The following is a 21,155-nucleotide window of genomic DNA, read 5'->3' as shown; positions in this document are numbered from 1 at the left end:
CAGCTGTGGTGGCTAAATTTGCGCGGGAGCTCAAGCACGTTACCTGAAACGCCTATAAAAACACAGTAAAAAATAGCCACGCAGAAGGAAAAGGAAATTTTCCAATTCCTCCTCCTCATCCGTATCTGTAGACACAGGGCACCAGCTGCACCCAGGAATAGCCTTGCCCCGTGGGATGTTCCCCACAAAGAGCAGCAGGGCATTACCGTGCTTCCCCCCCCCCCCCGCCCCGTGACAGACTGGGAGATGGGACAGACGGACAGACAGACAGCCTGCACGGAGGGACTCCAGCCCCCTCTGCCCAGGCTGGCTGCATTTATCCCACTGCAAACACAGCGCGCTTCCTAACCCTGCTATTCCTGCCCACCCTTAGCGTAGACGACAATATGATCCCAAACGTCTTCTTCCACAAGGATTTTTTTTTTTTTAAATTGTATTTTTTATACACGGTTCAACTTCTGGAACAGGCACACAGGCGGGGCGCAAGCAGGGTAAATGTATTTTTCTGACTCACCAGCCTCAAACAATTTCACCACAGGCACTGAGAATAACAGCCCAGCGCCAACACCGGACTCCCGCCTGCACAAACCCCCCCCGAAGCGGGGATGGAAAGGAGGTCAGCGGCGCTGAGCCTCCCCGACGGCGACCGAGCAATTTAAAACACTCCTACCATTTGAAAATGCCACACGGCTTGACCGGGTCGTGGGTATGCTGCCTATGCCGAGCGTGACGTGAAATGGTTTCTTGACAGAAAACGTCATTTTTACCAATGCTACGGATTCCCTTCACTGCTCATTTGCTGTTGACGATGCCCACCTTGCTCTCGGCACCTTATAGAGCATTTCAGAACCTGCCGTGAATCACCCAGGCCTGAGACGAGGGAGGGGAGCAGACCAAAGCCTGGTGGAAAGCACATCCCCACCTCCAACGCTGGAGACTTCGTCTTGGGTAGGTCTCACCCTCCCCACAGCAAAGACACCAGGCGCTTTTATTCTCCGATAAATCGGTGGGGATTGCCAGCTATTATTCAAACAAAGCAAAGTCCCTCATGTAAAATAATAAATTAAAAAAAAAAATGGAAATGAAGAAGCTACCGAGTTCCTAATTTTAAGCACTGTTATTAATAACGTGCCACGGTTCTTGCCTCCATCACCGCACCGTATAATAGTGCTGAGAAATTACTGCGGCGTACTGCAATTATTTCAGTGAGGACACTGTGCCTCCATCTGTCAGCGTACACCTGCATTGCACTGAAGAACAATGCAACTTCAAAATAAGTTACACGCACACTGTAATCTGTGTCCTGTCAACTTCTCTCTGCTCATCTGGCCAAGCCTTGAAATCATTGTTTGGGCAAGACTCCCGGAGAAAGGCTAATTAGAGACTGAAGAAGCAGGGTCCTCCCAGCAACACAGCTGTAGGGAACACGCTGAAGCCCAACTCCATTAAGACAGCGGCAGCTAAATATGTAAAACCAGATTCTCTTTCAAACATCCCTGTGTAACACAGCTGAAGACCCATGCTCATAGTCAGCCAGCCCAGCACTCGGGTGCAGAGACAGCGTTTTCCTCTGGTGAAGGGGCACCGACGGAGTTTCTGCTCGCACCTCAGGAACTCGGAGAATTTAATTCCCATGTTTGTAGCCTCTTGGTCTTTCTTTCCTGGTAAGAACAGCAGCATCAGCAACATCTTTTGCCTTCAGTAACGGTCCTGTCACTCTTTTTCAAGCCAAGGCTAGAAAACCACCCTCCCTGCAGCTGTGCTGTGAGCTCTCAAACCACAGAATAGTCACAGAGCATTAAAGCTTTCTGTTTCCAGGATGGAGCCCCACACATAGGTACCTCGTCTGTCTGCCACAGTCGCATGGCACAAGCTTTCCGAGAAGTCTAGCAGGATGAGGTTACAGCCTTGTGGCCTCTGCTTGTGATTCTGGAGCGGGCAATAAAGCATTGCTTACTAATTTGCTAATTTATTGCCATCAATCAGCCAGCCCACCTCATCTTTGCCACGTGGAACACAGCAAACCCCGCAGGACCCGCAGGAGTCAGCTGGCAGCTCCCGTTCACCGAAATACCTGCGATCTGCAACACGAACCCAGTGACACGACACGAATGTGCAGGCTAGCCCAGCAGGCATGGATTGAAACTACGCAGCCATTTAGTGCTGCCAGATGTATCAAGTACACATGTTGGGAGAAAAAAAATAATATATGAACAAACGCTTTCCCCACTGATCTGTTCCATTTTAGTCAGGCTGTATGGCACAAGTCACAGTTGCAGGGTATGATTATAGTTTTAAAAAGGAGAAAAATAAGGTTTATTTTGTGTGGATAAACTAGCCTTTAACTATACCATTTTTTCCAGTCACATTCTTAACTTCAAAGCAGATGAAAACGGCTGGTTAGATGCAGCCTCTCGGATGTTCAAGGAACATAGCAGCAGCTGTTCAAAGTCAACAAGATACCCAGATCTCCCTTTAAAAGAGAAAAATCCTTGCGAAGGCTACTCAGGGGTGATTTCAAGGGGCTGTCCTTCATTCCTGTGTTACGTCCCAAGGAGGAAAGCTGTTGACAGAGAACAAGCAGAGTCAGACAGCTCAGTGCATCCACTTCCGAGATCTTCTGTGGAGCGCGTGGCTCCGGATGCCTTCTCCCAGGGTCTGGACACAGGGATGATGCACACCCTTCATAATCTTGCTGTAAGTCCACCCACTGCTTTTGCTCTGTCCCGCAAAGACTCCAGAGCTGCAAAGTATCTTGAGCAAGCAACCCACCTCCGATGGGAAGAGCAGGCGATGCTCATGTAGAGGGTCTCAGTACTGCATTCAAATGAAGCAGAGGTTTGGAAACGGAATTTAATTAATTTGATTAATTGACATCACCTGTTCCCCCAGCAGCAGCCCTGAAAAGGGGCTGGGATCCCTACCTGAGATGGGAGCAGCGCTGCAGAGAAGCCCTAACCTGCAGGGAGATGGTTGTGCTTTTCAGCACTGAGCTCCGCAGCCTTCATGTGATTTGACCCAGGCAAACGAACGGCAAAATCCTGAACAGGAGCACACCGGTGGAGTTTCATTTCACTCCAAAACGCTGTTACTCAGGGTCTGACCTGAGAAGATCTTACTGCTCTCCCCTGGCAGATGGTATCCAGAAGGCAGTCTCCGTTTCCCACTAGTCTCCAGCAAGTAAAATATCGTTGATCTCATGTAGGTGGAGGTCAGAAAAAACCCCAAAAAAACAACAAAAAAGCCAAACCAAAAAAAAACCCACAAACACAACAGCTCTTCCATAATTTTTTCATCCTCAGAGGTATTAGAAAGTGCAAATTAACGGTGGTTTTACTGCATTTCTATGGCTCATAAAAATCCCTTTGTAGAGTGCACATAGAAGATAGCATCTAACAATTCATTTTTTCTCAAGTTTTTCCTGAAGTTGCAGAAGGCAGGATTTCCTCCCTATTACATAAGGAGAAGAGGGTGTATTTGTTCTTTTGCCGTTTAAGACTTATTAGCACGGTCAGGTTACTGGAGCCAGGCCCTCTTTCCTGATCTTTTCTTGCAGGGGAATTATTCTTGGCAAGGCTCCAGCCTAGTATTAACCCGATGGAGAAAAACCAAGTGGCTGTATAAAAAAAGAGACATAAAACAGACACACCTCGGGGCTTTGCCCAGCCACCGAGAGCTGAAGCGACAGAGTAGAAATAACAAATACAAGCTGATGCTGAGCCTCTGAAGCATGTAAGTACAACCATGACTACTACTATGATACACTACTGCAATGTCCGTTTGGGGGGCTGCAATCCTTTTCCGTTATCCTGCTGGGAACCGCGGCTACAAGGCAGCAGGCAAGGTACCACACCGCACCCCTTCCCAAACAAAGCATCAAGCCCCAGGAGTAAATCACTGCCCCTTGTAATGACCCCACCTCTCAGTCCAGACTAGGAGATCAGAGAGGAAAACGAACCGCCCCACCCTCTTATTTAATGTAGGGGAGCGATGGGAAAGCAGTTCTCCAGGCTCCAGCGCCTAGTGCAGGGACCTGAACGAGGTGGCTTTTTCCTCATCTTTTAATAAAAACAGGCTCCTCCGGAGGGTGGCTCAGCAGCTTGCCTTTTTTTTAGATGACAAGAGGATGCGCTTAGGGTGACCGCTCCCCTGGGACACTTACCCGGGGTAGGTAGGAATAGGAAGGTGAGCTTCCGAGTACGGTGGCACAGTGAAGGTTACCCAGGGACTGCCTGTCCACCTGCTGCCTCCCAGGAGGCAACTTTGGGCTGAGGTTTATGCACCCTTCCCCCAGCAGGAACACCGATTTGGGTCTCCGAGCCATGGAAATTGAGGTTAACTTCTTACCTTTGAGAGACCTCTACGCTTCTGTCAAACCAAAGTGAAAACAGCTAACCGGTTACAAAGCTGGGGGAGGAAGAGGGGCTGACATGTTCCTAAAGGGTAAGCCTTGCTGTCCAAGAAACCAAGCCAAGAAGGGGGGAAAAAAAAAAAGAAATTATCAGTGCTAAGTACAAATCTTGTATTGGTACTTGTATTTGTTACTCTACAGACACGTAAGAAAGTCTTTTTACAATCACAACAGTCAATCACTGGAACAGCCTCCCCAGGGATGCAGAAGAGCCCCAATTGCTGGAGGTTTTCAAGGTGCAACTGGACAGGTCACTAGACAATCTCACCTAGGCTCCCTTTCCCACCAAAGGTTGGATCTTTTGAGGTCCGTTACAACCTGGGCTCTTCTATGGTTCTGTGAGTTTTGCAACAGCTGTTAAGGCTTTATTGCTTATGCCTTTTGCATCTAGCAGGTGTAACCACACCAAGAAGTTGACCAAAGCAAACAGCAAAGAGCATCCTGAACTGCTTGCGATCTAGAAGAAAACAGATCTGGGCTCCATAGCCCTCAGCCTCAGCCTTGGTACCCCACCATCATCCTGCCACACACCCCTTCTTCCCCACCCCCACCCCCTTTTTTTTTTTTATTTGTTTGAGAGCACGCAAGTTCTGGCTTTTGGACCCTCTATCAAATTTCATTTACTCAGCTGCAAAGCGTGCTTCCAGGGGGAGAGTTCTTCACAAAGTTATCGCTCACTATTGTAAAGCATAATGAAAACCTCCATGCTGGGAAAGGTGCAGAACCGATCATTGCCCTTGGAGACCAGCAACCTTACAAGCAAGCAGTTAAACTGGAGGACACACCCTTAGCACATTCAGTGTTATCGGTTGGTGTCGCACACACCTGCACCATGCTTCTTGATGTGGGCACCCCAGCACATAACAGCCAGAGAGAGCGGTGCTGGGGTGTCGTGGGAGTCATGAGCTCGGTTTACGGTCAGGAGGGACAGGCCTGAGACCGGTTTGGATGAGGGGTCGAAAGAGTGCCCTTCCCTATGCACCTGGGACAGCTCTGGGGTACCTCCATCAACCTCGGCCAGAGGAAGCCTCTCTGCTGGGGCTACTTGTCCTCCTCATGAAAATACTTGCTGCCTTTGACCTGAACTTGCTCGCCCTTTCGATCATGCTACCCTAAGCCGACATTTTATTTTTTTTTTTGGTCGAGAAGAAGCTGCTGGTTTCTTCATCCCCCCAAGAATGGGGAAGACATGGAGGACAGCTGCAGGGGACGACCTGCATACCCAGAGACAGGCCAGCTCTGACCCCCTGTCAACAAATCCCAGATCCGCTGAACCACATCTGCAAGAAACATTGCAGGTTTGGGCAAATTCACCCTACATTTGATACTTTAATCCAATTACGTGTCACGCTCGCCTCCACGTTCATCATGTTAATCTCTTCTAAAATTACCTCCTAGCCCTCTGAATGAAAAGACCTCGTTCCTCCACTCCAAACACCATGATAAACATAGAGCCTTGTAATATGAGCAAGAGGGTGAGGACCTTGCTGTATTTCATTATTTTTGTACTGCAGCGATGGATTTCAAAATAGCTTAGCAGTAGTAGTCATGCTTATCAATTTGGTATACATTCCTTTTGCTGCTCTTAAGAAATCTAGCAATTCTGGGCATGAATGTGGAGGTTTTGACATTTTTTTTCCCCTACCCCCTTCAGCACATTACTCCATATGACAAAGTTTTCTTACTTTTTGTTTGTTTTGAAAGAAGGCACTGCCCTTTTTCCTCCCAGCACAACTGTTCCCTCGGTGCAAAAGCTATGCAAGGCTGGAAGGCAGGAGGACCTTCATCCTCTAGCCTCACCTGGAAACAAGCAATAATCTTCCCCATTGTTAATGCCCAAGGGGTCTCAAAGCTACTTGCTGTGAACTGGTCATGAAAAAAACACACAAAACAAAACCCAAATAAAACCCAAACCAGCATTTCATTTGGCATGAAAGTCCCCAAGATATCAGATTAAGATTCTTTACTGCGCTTTACCCAGTTTTCATACATTCCCGACTTACTGTGCTTTATTCCTGGACTTAGAAAGCAGTACTCCAGCTCCTGAGATCACTCTGGACTACGAGGGACCACTGTGCAGGAGCACGCTTGCCTACGTGAAGGCAGCTATGCACAAAGGACATGAGCAAGCAGATGCTCTTGCAAGCCATGCTGTTGGACTAAACGGTCTTCAGATCCACCGGGCAACAGCTTGGGTCATAGCTGGAGACTTCAGCAACACGTGTGGGACATCCGCTGAGCACGCAGAGCACCTTGAAAACACACCTCACCGGTTTCGGGAGGCTGGAGCGCTGGTGAGCCCTGTACAGCGGTGTGTTCTTGGTTGCAGAAGCGAAAGATTTAATTTCTCCAGCTGGTTATCAACTAAAGTTGATTTATCCGGGCAAAGATTAGTTTGCAAGGCTTTTTATCAGTCCCCAGGTTACACAACCAGAGCCGGGAGGGAGACCACAGAGTTGACACACAGAAAGCAGGCAGTTTCTGGCCTCTCCCGAGGCTGTTTTACAGCTGCAGAGATCCACTGACCTCAGCAACGCCAGCCAAGCAAGGGGAAATTTCTCGCAGAGGTGCTGAGTACGGCTTTTCCCAACATATACCATTTTCCTGCACTGTGTTGATTTTTAATGTTCCCACATTTATTTTCCCAGGCAATTTTCGCAGGCTTGTCTGTGGACGCACATTACTCTCATTTCTTCCCAGTTATCACAAATGGGATCAAGTACAGAAAACAATTGCATCGCCCTCTCCCTATGTGATCGATTGATGGCACATCTACGTGCAATAAAACAGAACAAAAACAAGTACTTATATCGGGCTCGTTTTAAACTTCAAGGTGTCAGAGAGACCTTTCACACCACCCAGTACAACCGAGTACCTGTTGGCTAAGCCGGACAGAAACAAAGCACCATGGAGGTTAAGAGCAAAAACCAAAACAAACTGCTAGGGCCACGCTCTGCATACACAGTGGTGAGCTGGGTTTAACGCAGGCTTATTTTATAAGTCACCTTCTCCGTGTAACTTTTTTAACAGGTGGACTGTTTGGGGCTCCTCCCCTCCCTCCAAAAAATGCTGAAGATGCAGAAGTGACAGACAGTTGACACTGTACTGGATGAGGTCCTTAAAAAAAAATAAATATATATATATATATTTATGTTTGTGTGTGTACACATATAGAGAGAGGTAAATAAATTACAATACATCACCAAAGTCCCTTTTCTTCCAAAACTGGATTATTAGAATAATCCCGAGACTGTGATTCTTAGAGATGTTTCTTTCCTCAGCAGGTCTGTCCACCTCTGCCCCTCACCCCAACGCCCAGCCCCACCAGACCTCATCCTAAGGTCTGCTCCAGCCAGCACAACTGCTGGCAAAGGAACAAAAGCGGTGGCCAAGGGGAAAGGATGGGATACCTGCCCTAGCAGAGCAGAGGAGGAATACTGAAAGGTGTTAGGCTGAAGACATCGGCGCAACACCTGGACACCCCCACTGGGCTATCATCTCCATTTCAGCTATCGAACAGCGATGGCTGCGAGATGACAGATGTTTCCCATGCGGGAGCATCAGGCTACCAAGCAGTGCACAGCAGAGATCTCCCCGACCACAGATACCGTACGGCAGCACAGGACACCGCATCACTGGCACCGTCTTTCTCGCGTGCCTGACCTCCGCAACCGCACAGACAAGAGCCATTATTCAGCATATTACTGGAAAAGGACAGAGCTCTCGGCGCTACCGGAGATAATGGTTCATCAGCACTTCCCCTCCACACAACATCGCTTTTGCAGAAGCCCAAGAGTCCCCTGACCCTATTCATTTCCAGCTGGGAGTTTGAATCAAAGCCAGAGGAAAAAAGTTAGTTTCCCAATGCCGTAAACTAAATGCCAGACCAGCTGGAACAGATTTCACATGCGGAGAGGAAAGGGTGACACCTATTTCAAAATCCTTATTGCACTCTGACAATTGTGTATCAAGCAGAAAGTTTAGCAAGAGAGACACCCCCAGCACTGCTGCTCAATTACCTTACTCAAAAAAAAAAAAACAAACAAAAAAAAACCACCCCCAAAACCCCCCCATCTCTCAGCCACTAACACCAGAAGCACCACCCCACCTGGCTGTACCACAACGGCACCTTGCTGCGTGCCCAGCAGCTCCGTGAAATCAGGCGCAGGGGTGGCACAGCCACCCCACGCCTCGCAGCCCCAAGGATGAGCGGTCCCTCCAGCTCAGCGGCTGCCCCGTGACCGCTCGTTAAGGAGCTGTGTCACCCTCGCAGGACGAGCCACCGCATTCCACGCCGGTTACACAGCCCAAGCCGTCCTGACTGTGCTCTCGAACATTTCGATTCGAGGAGCAGATCCGAGGGCGAGCAGCCTCGCAGCCCTAACGCTGAGGTTGAGGAGGTCACCACCCAAACCAGACTTTCTGGAGAGGAGGCACTGGAAGGTCTCGGACCGGCAGCTCAGACAGAGGAGAGTGCAGCGCTGCATCCTGCTTCCTAAAGTGGTAGCAAGATGCTCTGGGAAACACGGCAAGAAACAGGGTATATACAGAGCAGCCCTTCCCCTGCTATTCCCCCCGCAGCTTCTGGCAGGACAGATAGACCTCTGTGACTTGCTCAAAAGCCTCTCGACAGAGAAACATCCTTTGGCCAACCATTAACAGGCCTAACATGACCAGCCATGAAGGCTCAGCCTTCCCTGCACAGATGTGTGTAAATGCACACATACCTCCCCAGGAGGTCCACCACCTTTCAAGGACTACAGAGGCTTCATCAGGGGACAACCACCACAGTCCCAGCATTCAGACTCAACCAGGGTTCCACACAAGAGGCAAGAAACACTTAACAACCCCAGGAAGGAGCCAGTCCCACGAGGATCACAACGGGACTGCAGAGTGCCCAAACACCGAAGGCATTAACCTTTAAGGGGCAACGGGCACAAACTGAAGCAGAGGAAGTTCTGTCTGAACATGAGGAAGAACTTCTTCCCTTTGAGGGTGACGGAGCCCTGGCACAGGCTGCCCAGGGAGGTTGTGGAGTCTCCTTCTCTGGAGATATTCAAGACCCACCTGGACAAGGTCCGGTGCAGCCTGCTGTAGGTGTCCCTGCTTCGGCAGGTGGGTTGGACTAGATGACCCACAGAGGTCCCTTCCAACCCCGACCATGCTGTGATTCTGTGACCCCGCCTGGAGCTGGGCCCGCAGGCCAGGCGCCTGGCTCTTACCTGTTCTCCAGCAGCGTCATGCACACCACCTCCCGCACGCCCGGGTTGTTGGCCTTCTCCACGGAGCAGCCTTGCAGGTTCCAGGTAGCCACCCTCAGTGCGGGCCTGCCGTCTCTCAGCCCCCCGAACATCTCCACAGAGGGGCGAGTGGATATCATCTGGGTCGGACCCCCAGGAGGAAAGTCTAAGTCCTCGCTCTGGAGGCTGAGGGACGTGGGGCTGGGGTGAGGCTTGGCCGTAAAGTTGAGGCCACCGTTGGTGTTCGTTGAAGGGGGTCGGGACCGCTCCGCGAAAATCTGGTGCCTGATTTTGTCCAGAAAGGAGGAATTGATGCAGTCCATCCTCACCAGGTCCTCGATGCTTTTGAAGGGCCCGTGCTCTTTACGGTAGTCGACGATGCCATTGGCGATCTTCTCGGTGATGCCGCGGATGCTCATGAGCTGGGCCGGGGTGGCGGTGTTGATGTTGATCTTGGTGGCGGAGAGGTGGTGCTCGGAGGCCGGGTCCTTGCGCAGGGAGCTGGGCGAGTGCTGCGCTGAGCCGCCCTTGCCGCTCACGCAGATCTCGAACTTCACCTGCTCCAGCTTGGCCGCCCCCACCCCGCTCACCAGCGCCAGGTCCTCCACCTTCTTGAAGCCGCCGATGTACTCCCGGTACTCCACGATGCTCCGGGCCACTGGCCGGGTGACGCCGGGCAGGGTCATCAGCTCCTCCTCGGTGGCCGCGTTGATGTTGAGCCTCTCCTGGTTGACCAGGATGCTGCCGAAGTTGCACGCCGCGCTGAACTTGCGGCCGCGCTGGCCCAGGTCCGCCGGGTCGCGGGGGATGGAGCGGTGGCAGCCCAGGCTCCCCCCCATCTCACCGCCGCCGGGCCGGGCCGGGGGAGCGGGCGGGGGGCGCTGCCCGCCCGACACTCATCGACCCCCGCGGGGGGGGGAACCCGGCCGGTGACTGCCCTCGGCTCGACCCCCCGTCCCCCCTCCTCGTCCTGCTCCTGCTCCTCCGGTGAGGCGCCGCCGCCACCCCTCTCCGCTCCGCTCCCGCCGCCGGCTCCGCTGCCGCTGCCCCTGCCCCGCCGCCGGTAGTAGCAGCGCGGCGGGAGCTCCCGCCCCCTCGGCCGGGAGGGGCGGGGCCGCCCGCCCCCGGGGCGTCACCCGCGCCGCGCCCGCCCACCGGGACCGGGCAGGGGGGGATCCGTGGCTCTGGGTCGGCTCAAGGCAGGATCGTAGAATCACAGAATCACAGAATGTTGGGGTTGGAAGGGACCTCTGTGGGTCACCCAGTCCAACCCCCCTGCCGAAGCAGGGTCACCTACAGCAAGCTGCACAGGGCCTTGTCCAGGCGGGTCTTGAATATCTCCAGAGAAGGAGACTCCACAGCCTCCCTGGGCAGCCTGTGCCAGGGCTCCGTCACCCTCAGAGGGAAGAAATTCTTCCTCATGTTCAGACGGAACTTCCTCTGCTTCAGTTTGTGCCCAATGCCCCTTGTCCTGTCGCTGGGCACCACTGAAAAGAGCTTGGCCCTGTCCTCCTGACACCCACCCTTAAGATATTTGTAGGCATTTATAAGGTCCCCTCTCAGGCTTCTCTTCTTCAGGCTGAACAAGCCCAGTTCCCTCAGCCTTTCCTCATAGGAGAGATGCTCCAGTCCCCTCATCATCCTCGTAGCCCTGCGCTGGACTCTCTCCAGTAGCTCTTCATCTTTCTTGAACTGGGGAGCCCAGAACTGGACGCAGTACTCCAGATGAGGCCTCACTAGGGCAGTGTAGAGGGGAAGGAGAACCTCCCTCGACCTGCTGGCCACACTCCTCTTAATCCACCCCAGGGTCCCATTGGCTTTCTTGGCAGCCAGGGCACACTGCTGGCTCATGGTCAGCTTGTCATCCACCAGCACACCCAGGTCCCTCTCCGCAGAGCTGCTCTTCAGCAGGTCCACCCCAAGCCTGCACTGGTGCATGGGGTTGTTCCTCCCCAGGTGCAGGACCCTGCGCTTGCCCTTGCTGAACTTCATCAGGTTCCTCTGCGGCCAACTCTCCAGCCTGTCCAGGTCACGCTGAATGGCAGCACAGCCTGCCGGTGTATCCACCACACCTCCCAGTTTGGTGTCATCAGCAAACTTGCTGAGGGTACACTCTAACTCTTCGTCCATGCCATTCACGTAGAAGTTGAACAAGACTGGGCCCAGTACTGACCCCTGGGGGACACCACTAGTTACCAGCCTCCAACTAGACTCAGCGCTGCTGGTGACAACCCTCTGAGTTCTGCCATTCAGCCAATTCTCAATCCACCTCACATTGTTTTCATGCTTCATACAGCTGGGTGAAGTCTGCTTTTCTTTTTTTTTTTTTTCTTTTTCTTCACATCTTAAGCAATCACAAGAGCGCTTGACCGACAAACTCCCCGCAGAACAATGCTTTGTTGGATCTGGGCACCAGCTCTGCCCTCAACCCACGGCCCCGGTCTACCACTTGCCCGAGCCTTTCCCCAAGACCGAGTGCCACCGTTCTGCACCAAAATCGTCGTTCTGACCATATGCTTGTATTTCCTTTGGCCAGACAGAACCCACCTATATTTTCAACACCAAGACTCTTGGTCAGCCCTCTAATGAAAATTAAACAGCTTGTAATAGAGGCTCGTACATGTATTTTTCAGGGCAAGTTAATGGAAATTATTTGGGTGCAAGAATAAAAAGGTTGAATTCGTTCGGCTGCTTGGAGAAGGAAGGGGAATGCAGCGCGCGTAAGGGAGTGAGGGCTGCGCCGGGCTTGCAGACCGCGCAGGGCCACTGCTGCGTTAACATTTGCGCTAGGTATTCTGCTGCGGACCACACATTTCTCTTCCGTTTGCCTGAGCAAACTGTCATTACGGGAATGGGCACTGGCTGCATCAGGGTATTGGCTCTCTGCTGGCTGTCGGAGCGGAGAAAGCGCTCACTTAGGTGATTAAATGCTTCCACGTCTGCCGGAAAGCGCTCTGTGCGCTGCGGTAACAGCGGCCGATGCAGCAGGAGTCGCGCCGGGCTTAATCCTGCTGGGACGACACCAGCGCAGAGCTGGAAACAATTAACCATCGAAACGAGTATCCTTTGCGAGGCAATATTATCACAGCGACGGCTCCACAAGCTGTTATCTCAGTGGAGAACATGCTCTTCTGCTTTCTGCAGCAGGTTGTTTTGAATCGATCCAGGCTCATTAAATGAGTTTTGAAGCTGAAAAGCACCGAAATCCATCTGAAGCATCATCTATGTTGCAGGCAGCGCTAGGTTTTCCGTGTTTCAGAGAGAAGGCAGGAGTGTCTCCGGAAAGAAAATAGCAGATGTCCCTCTCGTCCAGCACTTTCTGTTGTCAGCAGCTACTCAACATTTTTTGAATCTGCAGCACCAAGATAATTTGCCAGGCTGGATGCAGCTGAGGGAGCGGAACTCAGAGGGACACAGTGAGTGTCCCATCACCTAATAATCCAGAATATGACCCGTGCTAATGAGTGGTACAGGGGAGAGAAGTGGGGTTGTCACGCCATTAGCCCCTTACCCTTATTTTTTTGTCAACGCTACAGAAATGACAGTTACAGGGAGCTTGCTGACCTCTGAGTCAACTTTTGGCATGTCTTGGTATTTTTTGGCAAGTGCCAAAAGATGTGAAAAGGTACAGGTTTGGTTTATATTGTAAAAGGTTAGAAAAAAAAAAAGAGCTGACTAGCTTGACATCAGTGTTAGGCAATCTGTTAACATGAGAGAGCTAAAAACGGGGTGCAGTCAGTAAATGATTGAAAAAACAATGGCGAAATTATTGACAGCCAGTGTAAGCAACAGAAAATAAATCTTGTGAAACCGAGGCAGAGACTAGATTTTATCTTCGATCCAATCCCAAACTCAGTGCGTTTAAGTTTATTCAAGCAGTGACGGATCGCGGTCTGCTGGTGGGCGCTCCCCGGCGGGTAGCCTGCCCGGGCTGCTCGGCACCTGGGTTGGCAAGCGGCCACAAATCCAGGATTCCTCAACCTCCGTCAGCCCCGACAGGTTCGAGGGCTCCGAGACGCCGTGGGTGGCTTATTCCTCAGGATCCGCAGCTCGCTGCCTACCGAGCGGCTGGCTGCCTGCCAGGCCTGGCTTAAAAACCTTTCAGCAAAACAGAGTTTTGCTGCTTTGGGGGTGTGAGCCAGTGGAAGGACGTTGCAGGGCCGGGCAGGCTTCGGCAGCGAGAGGAGAGGGGAGGGCACCTGCCAAAGGCCCTCAGGAGCAGCCGTCGCCTGTCACGCAGAGTGTTTTCGTGTCTCGCTGGATAGCATTCTGAAGCAAGCAGCTAGGGAACAACGGTTTTATCACCGCCCAGCAGCCACTTGTTGAGTTGGACTTGCTCTGGAGGTCTCAAACTCTTCTTCCCTCCAGGACTAGTTCAAAGCAGAAAGCTAAACTTTTTCCATAGGAAGGAGGTTCTCCAACACTTAAAGCTTTTAAATGCAACGTTTAAGGAAGATATGGAACTGCTTGAGCCCATGACAACGGGATGGATGCAGATATTGCTGAGCAATGTCTTATGACTTAAGTCAGACAAAGAATCAGCCTAGAGGCCACTACATTTTAAAGGCATAACTTCTCAGCATTTTGAGATGGTCTTCATATTTTTCACGTTTCCCAAAATGCATCATCTACGTTTCAGAGGCTCTAAACAAATAAACTCTGTTCCACGATGAGGGCGAGAAGGAGCCAGGAGGTGTTGCTCACAGAATACCACAGAGTTTGCCTTCAGTGTGCCTTTGAAGTCACAATTCCTACCAGCTCACCATGTGATAGCAGCACCTTTTCCTTATTTTTTTTTTAACGCAGCCTTTGGGAGCTGGGGGCTTGGTGCTGAGGAGCAGCCACCCTCCTAGGGACTATGTTTTCAGACCTGCCGCGCTGGGCTCTTAACAGGCAAGGACTTGAAAAGGCAGCTGATTAACTGCAGTGGCTGCATTTTTATTTAAAGGAGCTATTAAAATAATTGTTTTCCTTCTGAGAGGACATCTTCAGTAACACTTGTAACAGGTGCCCGAGGCAGAAGACAGGCAGTGTTTTTACGAAATCAAGTAATAACAAGTAGGAACTAGCAATTTCATGAGCGGTCGGACTTACAAAGTCTAATTTCTGATGGCTCTTTCCTCTGTTGATTTTCTGATATATAATAATAAAGCCAAGTATCCGTTAGTCTCTCAGTGGGGTCACTAATTTGGATGTCTCTGTTCTACGTTGCCATCAATTTTTGTGGCACCGATAGGAACTCTGTATTTTTTGAGACATTTATCGTCTCTATCAAATTTACTTGAAATTAGCCTGCATGCTAGTAAAATCCCTGGGGAGGGGATGACAAGCAGAATAGCAGAGAACACCACCTTCACATGAGTTTTTTCTTAGGAATCCAGTGTCTATGGTGTGAGCTCTTTTTCCTGTCAGGCATTTTATATGGCTGCCAAACTTGTTGCAAAAAGATTAAGTGATGTCACCGGTGCTGGGTTGCCAAGTTACGAGTGTCAAATCCTACAGAGAAATACAGTCAGAAGGGCGAGCAGCAGTGACTCATCCTTATACCTTGATTAGGGCTTCTTTTTTGGTTGGTGTTGGGTCTGAAACCCAGACCTCTCCCTCCCACAGAAGATCCCAACAGCTGGCCCACCGCTTTCTCTCGCCAGTGTGTGGTGGGATGGCTCATCCTGGAGGGAAGTGAGAGGACCCCGTGCTAGAGAGAACATTCTCTGGCAGAGCTTTAGATGTGGTTTCCAGTTTCCTTTGACAGCAGAGGAATTTAATTCCCGTCCTCTACATCTGAGGTGATACTGTTAATTACTCAGATATCCCTTGGGTCGCAGGGCCAGAAAGGAATTAAAAAACCTAGTTCTTCCTTCAGCCCAAGCAGAGTCACCAAGGCCGTGCTTAAAGAAGCTTGCCAGCTCAGGGCCTCCAATGCTGGCATCTCCTGAACTTCCCAAATGAGAGGCATGGGATGCACCAGACCTCTGTCACAGCTAAGGTTTTCTTTGAGGCCCGGTCTGGCGAGACCCTTGTAAAAATGCCCCTGAATCGCTACTTTGTGATTTTGGCAGGGGAGAAAGTCAGAAGTTGTGACTTGCGAGCTGGGTGTCTAAGCTCTCACTCAGGACAAGCTTTCAGTGGTTCCACTCAGAAGCAAGCATCAAGTGGATTTTTGTGAAAAAGGTATGGGCAACGAGATTTTTAGACACCTCGAGAACCAAGCAAGAGGAGAGGGAAGGTCAGCCGGCAGGCTGGGAAGGGATGTTCAGTGTGATGTTCAGCACTTCACACAGCTCTTCGGTTATCAACAGATGGACAGCCAGCCTCTCAAACGTCGCCTCTCGTATAGACCTCTTACCCTTCAAATGTCTTTAGGAGGTGCCTCTTGGTGACAGACAGGGATTTAAAACGCAAGCAGGTCAGCTCACTAATTTGTAGTGAACCACAGAATTCATGGGCAGTCTGTTTCACTGCTCCTTTCGAAACATTTGCATTTCAAAAGCAGCATAACTTGTTAATGTTTAGTGCCAGAAATAACGATAAATATTGAGGCATACCTCCTGATCGTTATGTTGTTTCACTGAATAAATTATTATTTAACATTATTTGTCATTTATACCTTATTGTAGTTACTAGATTATCTTCTACTTCATGAAGAGTTAAAACATAATTAATTTTCTTGTTAACAAATTTTAAAGAAATGTTAAAAAAAAACCATTTCATGTTTACTTTTGACTTTTCAAAGAGTTTCATGAACTTTAATTAGTGAACTCCTACAGACAGCTTTTTAACTCAGAGTGATTCTGCAGTTACTGTAGCAGCCAATGCAATTCTGCCAGGACTTAAATACTACTTTTAAGTTCTGCTGTTTGGGGGGTCTTGCTTTTGGGTTCTTTTGGTATAAAAACTTAAGAGCTTAGTCTCTGCTTCTCATTCACATGAACTGTTGTACTTCAGACCCTGAAATTATTTAGAGAGAGAAAACCTGGACTATTCGTTCTCCTGATTTTCTCAAACATAAGGAGAGGTCAGTCAAGACTTTGTGTTGTTTACTTGTGCTAAGATTCATTTGTTTCCTGTCTCTGCCTCTTCATCTGTAAACTTCTGTTTGTTAAGAAGAAAATAAACCACACAGTAGAGTGAAATTTTCCTTTAGTCCCAAATTCTCAGAGGAGATCTGCAGAGGACAGAGCCTCAGTATAAAGCCATAGCTCTGCTGAGGATCAAATCACTGATTTATGAAACAGTAAATGCATTGTTTAAGACTTTTCACACAAAACATAGCATCTTGTGTAAATGAGCAACTCTGCACTACTCTCTTGAGAAAATCTGTCCCTCACATTTCAAGCCCTGTGCCAACAATTAAAATTATTTCATGACCTCAGCCACTCCCAGCAGACTTTGAACTTCTCTGAGGAACCTCCCTGACAAGTGACACCTAGCTGCCTGATCATCACATCTTCTGTGAAGGTTTGATCCATTTCCCCTAAAGACAGAGGAAGGATGCCCTGAATGATTCAAAAAGGGTGCTCTGCTGGTTTACACGAGCAGGTAGACCTGCGCTGTTGATGGAGTTGACTCATGTGGTTCTCCATTTGAGAGTCAGGTTTGTTCAAATGGGAGCATAAAGAAGGTAGGGAAGCAGGACCATATAGAGGTCTTCATCTAGAACCAGGTCCTGTAGGATGGCTGCTTGAGGAGACAGGTGAACTCAGGTCAGCAGCATCTGCGGGAACTGGCAGCAGAGCATCTGAGTGATACTGGACCACTGGAGGACAAGCAAGTCCCTGAGCACCTGGAGATGAACACCACCCAGATCTTTAAAACAGAAAATGAAGGACCCGTTAAATCTAGCTTTGATCCCTGGAAAGACCCTGGCACAAACATGGATTTTAAGTGCTTGGAAGACAATTAGGTGTTCAAAAAACCCACCAGAGTGGCTTTACCAAACTCGCTTTTTTCTTCGACAGGGCAACTGGCTTGAGGGATAGAACAGAAAAAATTAATGACAGAGAGGGTGGAAGAGAGTATGCTTGCAAAGCTTGTGGGTGGCACCGAGTCAGAAGGCCTGCAAGGACTTTGGTGGGTTAGATCAAAATTCAAAACAGCCTTCACAGATCAGAGGGGTGTTCCAAAACTGAGAAGATGAGTTCTGGTGGAGACCTAGGGAGGAGAAATCCACAGCATCCATTCAAAGTGAGCAATAACCTAGCCACAGAGGGGGCAGGAAAATCTCAACAACATAACAGGAGTCAGCAGGGTGGCCCATTAGGTAGAGACCAAAGGCTGTTTCTAGCTGATCTCATGAATCCTAACAACATGATTAGGAAAATAGCTATGCAATGACACAATTACTGTCAAGAACATGATGCTTAGAACCACCATACCAAAGTATTGATGAATTACTGCCAGATGCTATACAAGTTGCAAAATCCAAACAGTTGCCCCAAAACAAAACCCACAGCCCTGAAGTGCTTCCTGTTTTAAGCCTAGATCCTAGTCCTTGCTTATGCCAAGTAATACATACTGTGATAAATGGCCTAATTGGAATCACGGGGACTATGAAGTACTGCTGGACAGGCATAAAGCTTGCGTAGCCTGGGGTGAGGAGTTTGCTTCCTAAATAAGGGCTTCAATTACATAAGATGTCAGAGTGGTTCTATATGTGACGTTATGGCCGAGGCCACGTCCACAGCTCCAAACCTCATTCTAGCCCAGCGTCATATGCTTTGGAGAGGCATTCCCAAAGTTTGAAGAGCCATGAGGAAAAATCGCTGTCACCACCTTACATGAGCTTCTGTGTTATGTCAACAACACGAGCTCCCCACGCACCTCAGGACGTTCATTCCTATTCACCTGTATATTTGTTAGCATGACTCGACATGAAAACAGCACAGCAGATACTGGTTGGCTGTAATTTCTATGCAAACACTGTTCTGAACATTGTGTGACTCCTGGTTTTCCTGTTATGGATTCTCAGACTTTACTGTGGTTCAGGAACGGCTCTCAGCACCTTCTGCTGCAAAACCAGTCTCACCAAGTATCCTGAAATCAGTTTTTAATCCTTCTCCCAAGTGTCCAGAAGCACGCAGTTGATTAATTCTGATTTCACGCTGCAGATAGCCATGTCACACACACACCCCCTTGCCAGCCAGTACACGAGTCACATTCTTCCCATGTTAGTCATGGAGCATGTCTGCCTTTAACCCACACAGTGGCAGGCAATTACGGGACACAGGGTGCTCCTCCTATGACTCAGGAGACGTTCTTGTGTCCTGACCTGCAAGGTGCCGGGAGTCCCTGTCCTGCCACCTACAAAGTGACGCTGGGATGATGGTATCTCACCAGCATGACTCCTAAGACAGGACAGAAGGAAGATGGGACATTCAGCGGGGACAACAAGCTCAGACAAATGGTTGGATGAATGGCTCGCCTAAGCTGACTAAGGCCCCATCTCAGTGGTGCCAGTTACTGAATCTGACTGTTTCTTATGTGCACACACATGTGAGCTGTGGCAGTCACACACCTCCGGGAAGACAAACACTGCTCCTTCTGTATATGTGTACCATACTGCCATCCCAAACTGGACGTGAAATTGCTCCACACTTAATATAGGGCCGCCTGCATGGTGACCTTCCTGCCTTGGGCTTCAGGGTGTCAGGTACCTCCATTCGATGTGCTGATTCCCTTGGCCTGCCTGACATCCAACAGTCCTGGGCAATGTTGTGAAGCTGCCCACAGCTGACCTCTCAGACCATTAGATTTGCCAGGTATGAGTTACCCAAACTAAGCAAGTAGTTGCTATTAGGTGCACTATCACCTTCATGCTGCACAGGGATGGGGAGACTGATTTTCAGCAAACCAAGACATCACTCACACTATATTTTGTTTTTCCCCTGCAGCTTTTTCCATTTCATTTCACTGCTTTCAGGCATTACTCCTAATAGCATAGGACAGTAGGGTTTCAGAAGGCAGGTTAAAGGAGAACTTGGTATGGTATCCAATTATTTCAGAGAACTTCAATATAGAGATTTGCTATCACATCAGTAGGTGGGACCCGAGCCTGCTGTTGCATGCTGTGCGTGAGGATCTGCCATCTGCACTGCTCTCGTCAAACCCAACTTTCTCCAGTGTGATTACAACTAGTGGGACAGTAGGGGATTGCCCAACATGAGGACTGGTATCAGCATGTGGCCTTCACAGGGTGCATCTGAGATAGGCAGCCATGCACACTAACAGTTGGCAGGGACCCTAAATTGCATTCATATCAATTGATCTTGATACCATCTGGTTCTGAAAGGGCTAATTCTGCCAAAGACAAATACTCGAGGGTTCTCACTGTCTCTGCGGTGGTTTGAAAAGAAACGGGGAAGGAGTTTTGCTCCATCTCTATTCTTTTGTCCTCACTGCTTTTAGATAGGGTGACACAAATTTGCAGATTCCCTTTGAATTTAATCTGGTAATTGTTGAAGGCACAATGGTGACTCTGTATCGCAAGAACAAATCATGAAAGAAACATTGTTAGAGAAGAAATCGGTCGAATCAGGGAAGCCACTGCATTTGCTCCTTCGTTAAGCTCTGCATTTCATTTGGTTTCGCCGGGCAGAGGCTCTGGCAGGTGTAAAGTGGGGTGCACTGGCCAGCAGAAACATTCCACCAACTTACTCCAGGATCAGAAGCCAAAGTAAATACTCAGCGACAAGTTGTCTGAGGTGTTTGCAAGTCCCTCAGCCGTGCCGGAGGCATTTTTCCCCTTGGATTGCAGGAAGGGTTAGAGACTCCCAGAAGATCAGGCCAGGAATGGTGCATGAAAAGAAAAAGGCAAGACAAGAATTGGTGTTGCCTTAAATCAAGTGGGGGAAAACACCCAACCAAAAAAGGAAAAAAAACCCAACCAAACAACAAAAAAAAACACCCCATTATAGAAAGGTCAAAATAGGTCTCTTTCCCATGCTCTGGGAAGTTCTCAGCACATTTTCTAACTCATGCTTTTAAACCAAAATGTTCAAAAATATTACACCAAGTAGTTTTGTTTTCCAGAACTGGAACATTCAATAAAAAGTCAACTATATTCTTGATTTTAAATGTTGAACTCAGCTTTAAAAAAAAAAAAAAAAAAAAAAAAAATCTTAGAAAAATGGAATATCCCAACAAAATTTCCTTCATTAGAAAAAGCCCCCTTGTTAAAAGTTTCAGACATTTGTGATGCCAAACAGTTGTTCCAAGCTCACTGTTAAAAACAAACCAAAACAAACCCCAAGCTTTTAAGGATTTATTTCAAAAAGGCTTTAAAAATCTGTAATATGACTGATCTACACTGTTACAGGAACCAGCTGAGAAGAGGTTCACCTCAGTACACTGTGTCACTTTGTAGGGTGAGATATTTAATACTCACTTATGTCCGTCTTTGGATGAAGCACAGTGGCTGTCCACAGATGAGATACCCAACACTCTCCATGCCTCTGTTGCCTGTGGCTTCACTTGACAGCTCTCTGACTCATAGGAGGGCATCACAA

The 21,155-nt window shown here is 49.2% G+C and overlaps 1 protein-coding gene across 1 annotated transcript in view; it reads right to left on the bottom strand.

The window, feature by feature from the left end:
• EEPD1 (endonuclease/exonuclease/phosphatase family domain containing 1) overlaps nt 1-10,678 on the bottom strand; it is a 66,003-nt gene extending 55,325 nt beyond the window's left edge. Inside the window, exon 1 of the mRNA XM_009933682.2 lies at nt 9,634-10,678. Within this exon, the coding sequence (XP_009931984.2) occupies nt 9,634-10,490 (857 nt within the window). The 5' untranslated portion in view covers nt 10,491-10,678. The remainder of the gene's footprint in view (nt 1-9,633) is intronic.
• Between the last annotated feature and the right edge of the window lie 10,477 nt (nt 10,679-21,155).

The sequence above is a fragment of the Opisthocomus hoazin genome, chromosome 4 (genome assembly GCF_030867145.1).
Source record: "Opisthocomus hoazin isolate bOpiHoa1 chromosome 4, bOpiHoa1.hap1, whole genome shotgun sequence".
Lineage (NCBI taxonomy): Eukaryota > Metazoa > Chordata > Aves > Opisthocomiformes > Opisthocomidae > Opisthocomus > Opisthocomus hoazin.
The sequence above is the reverse complement of the archived record's forward strand: the minus strand, read 5'-3'. Positions and strand labels throughout refer to the sequence as shown.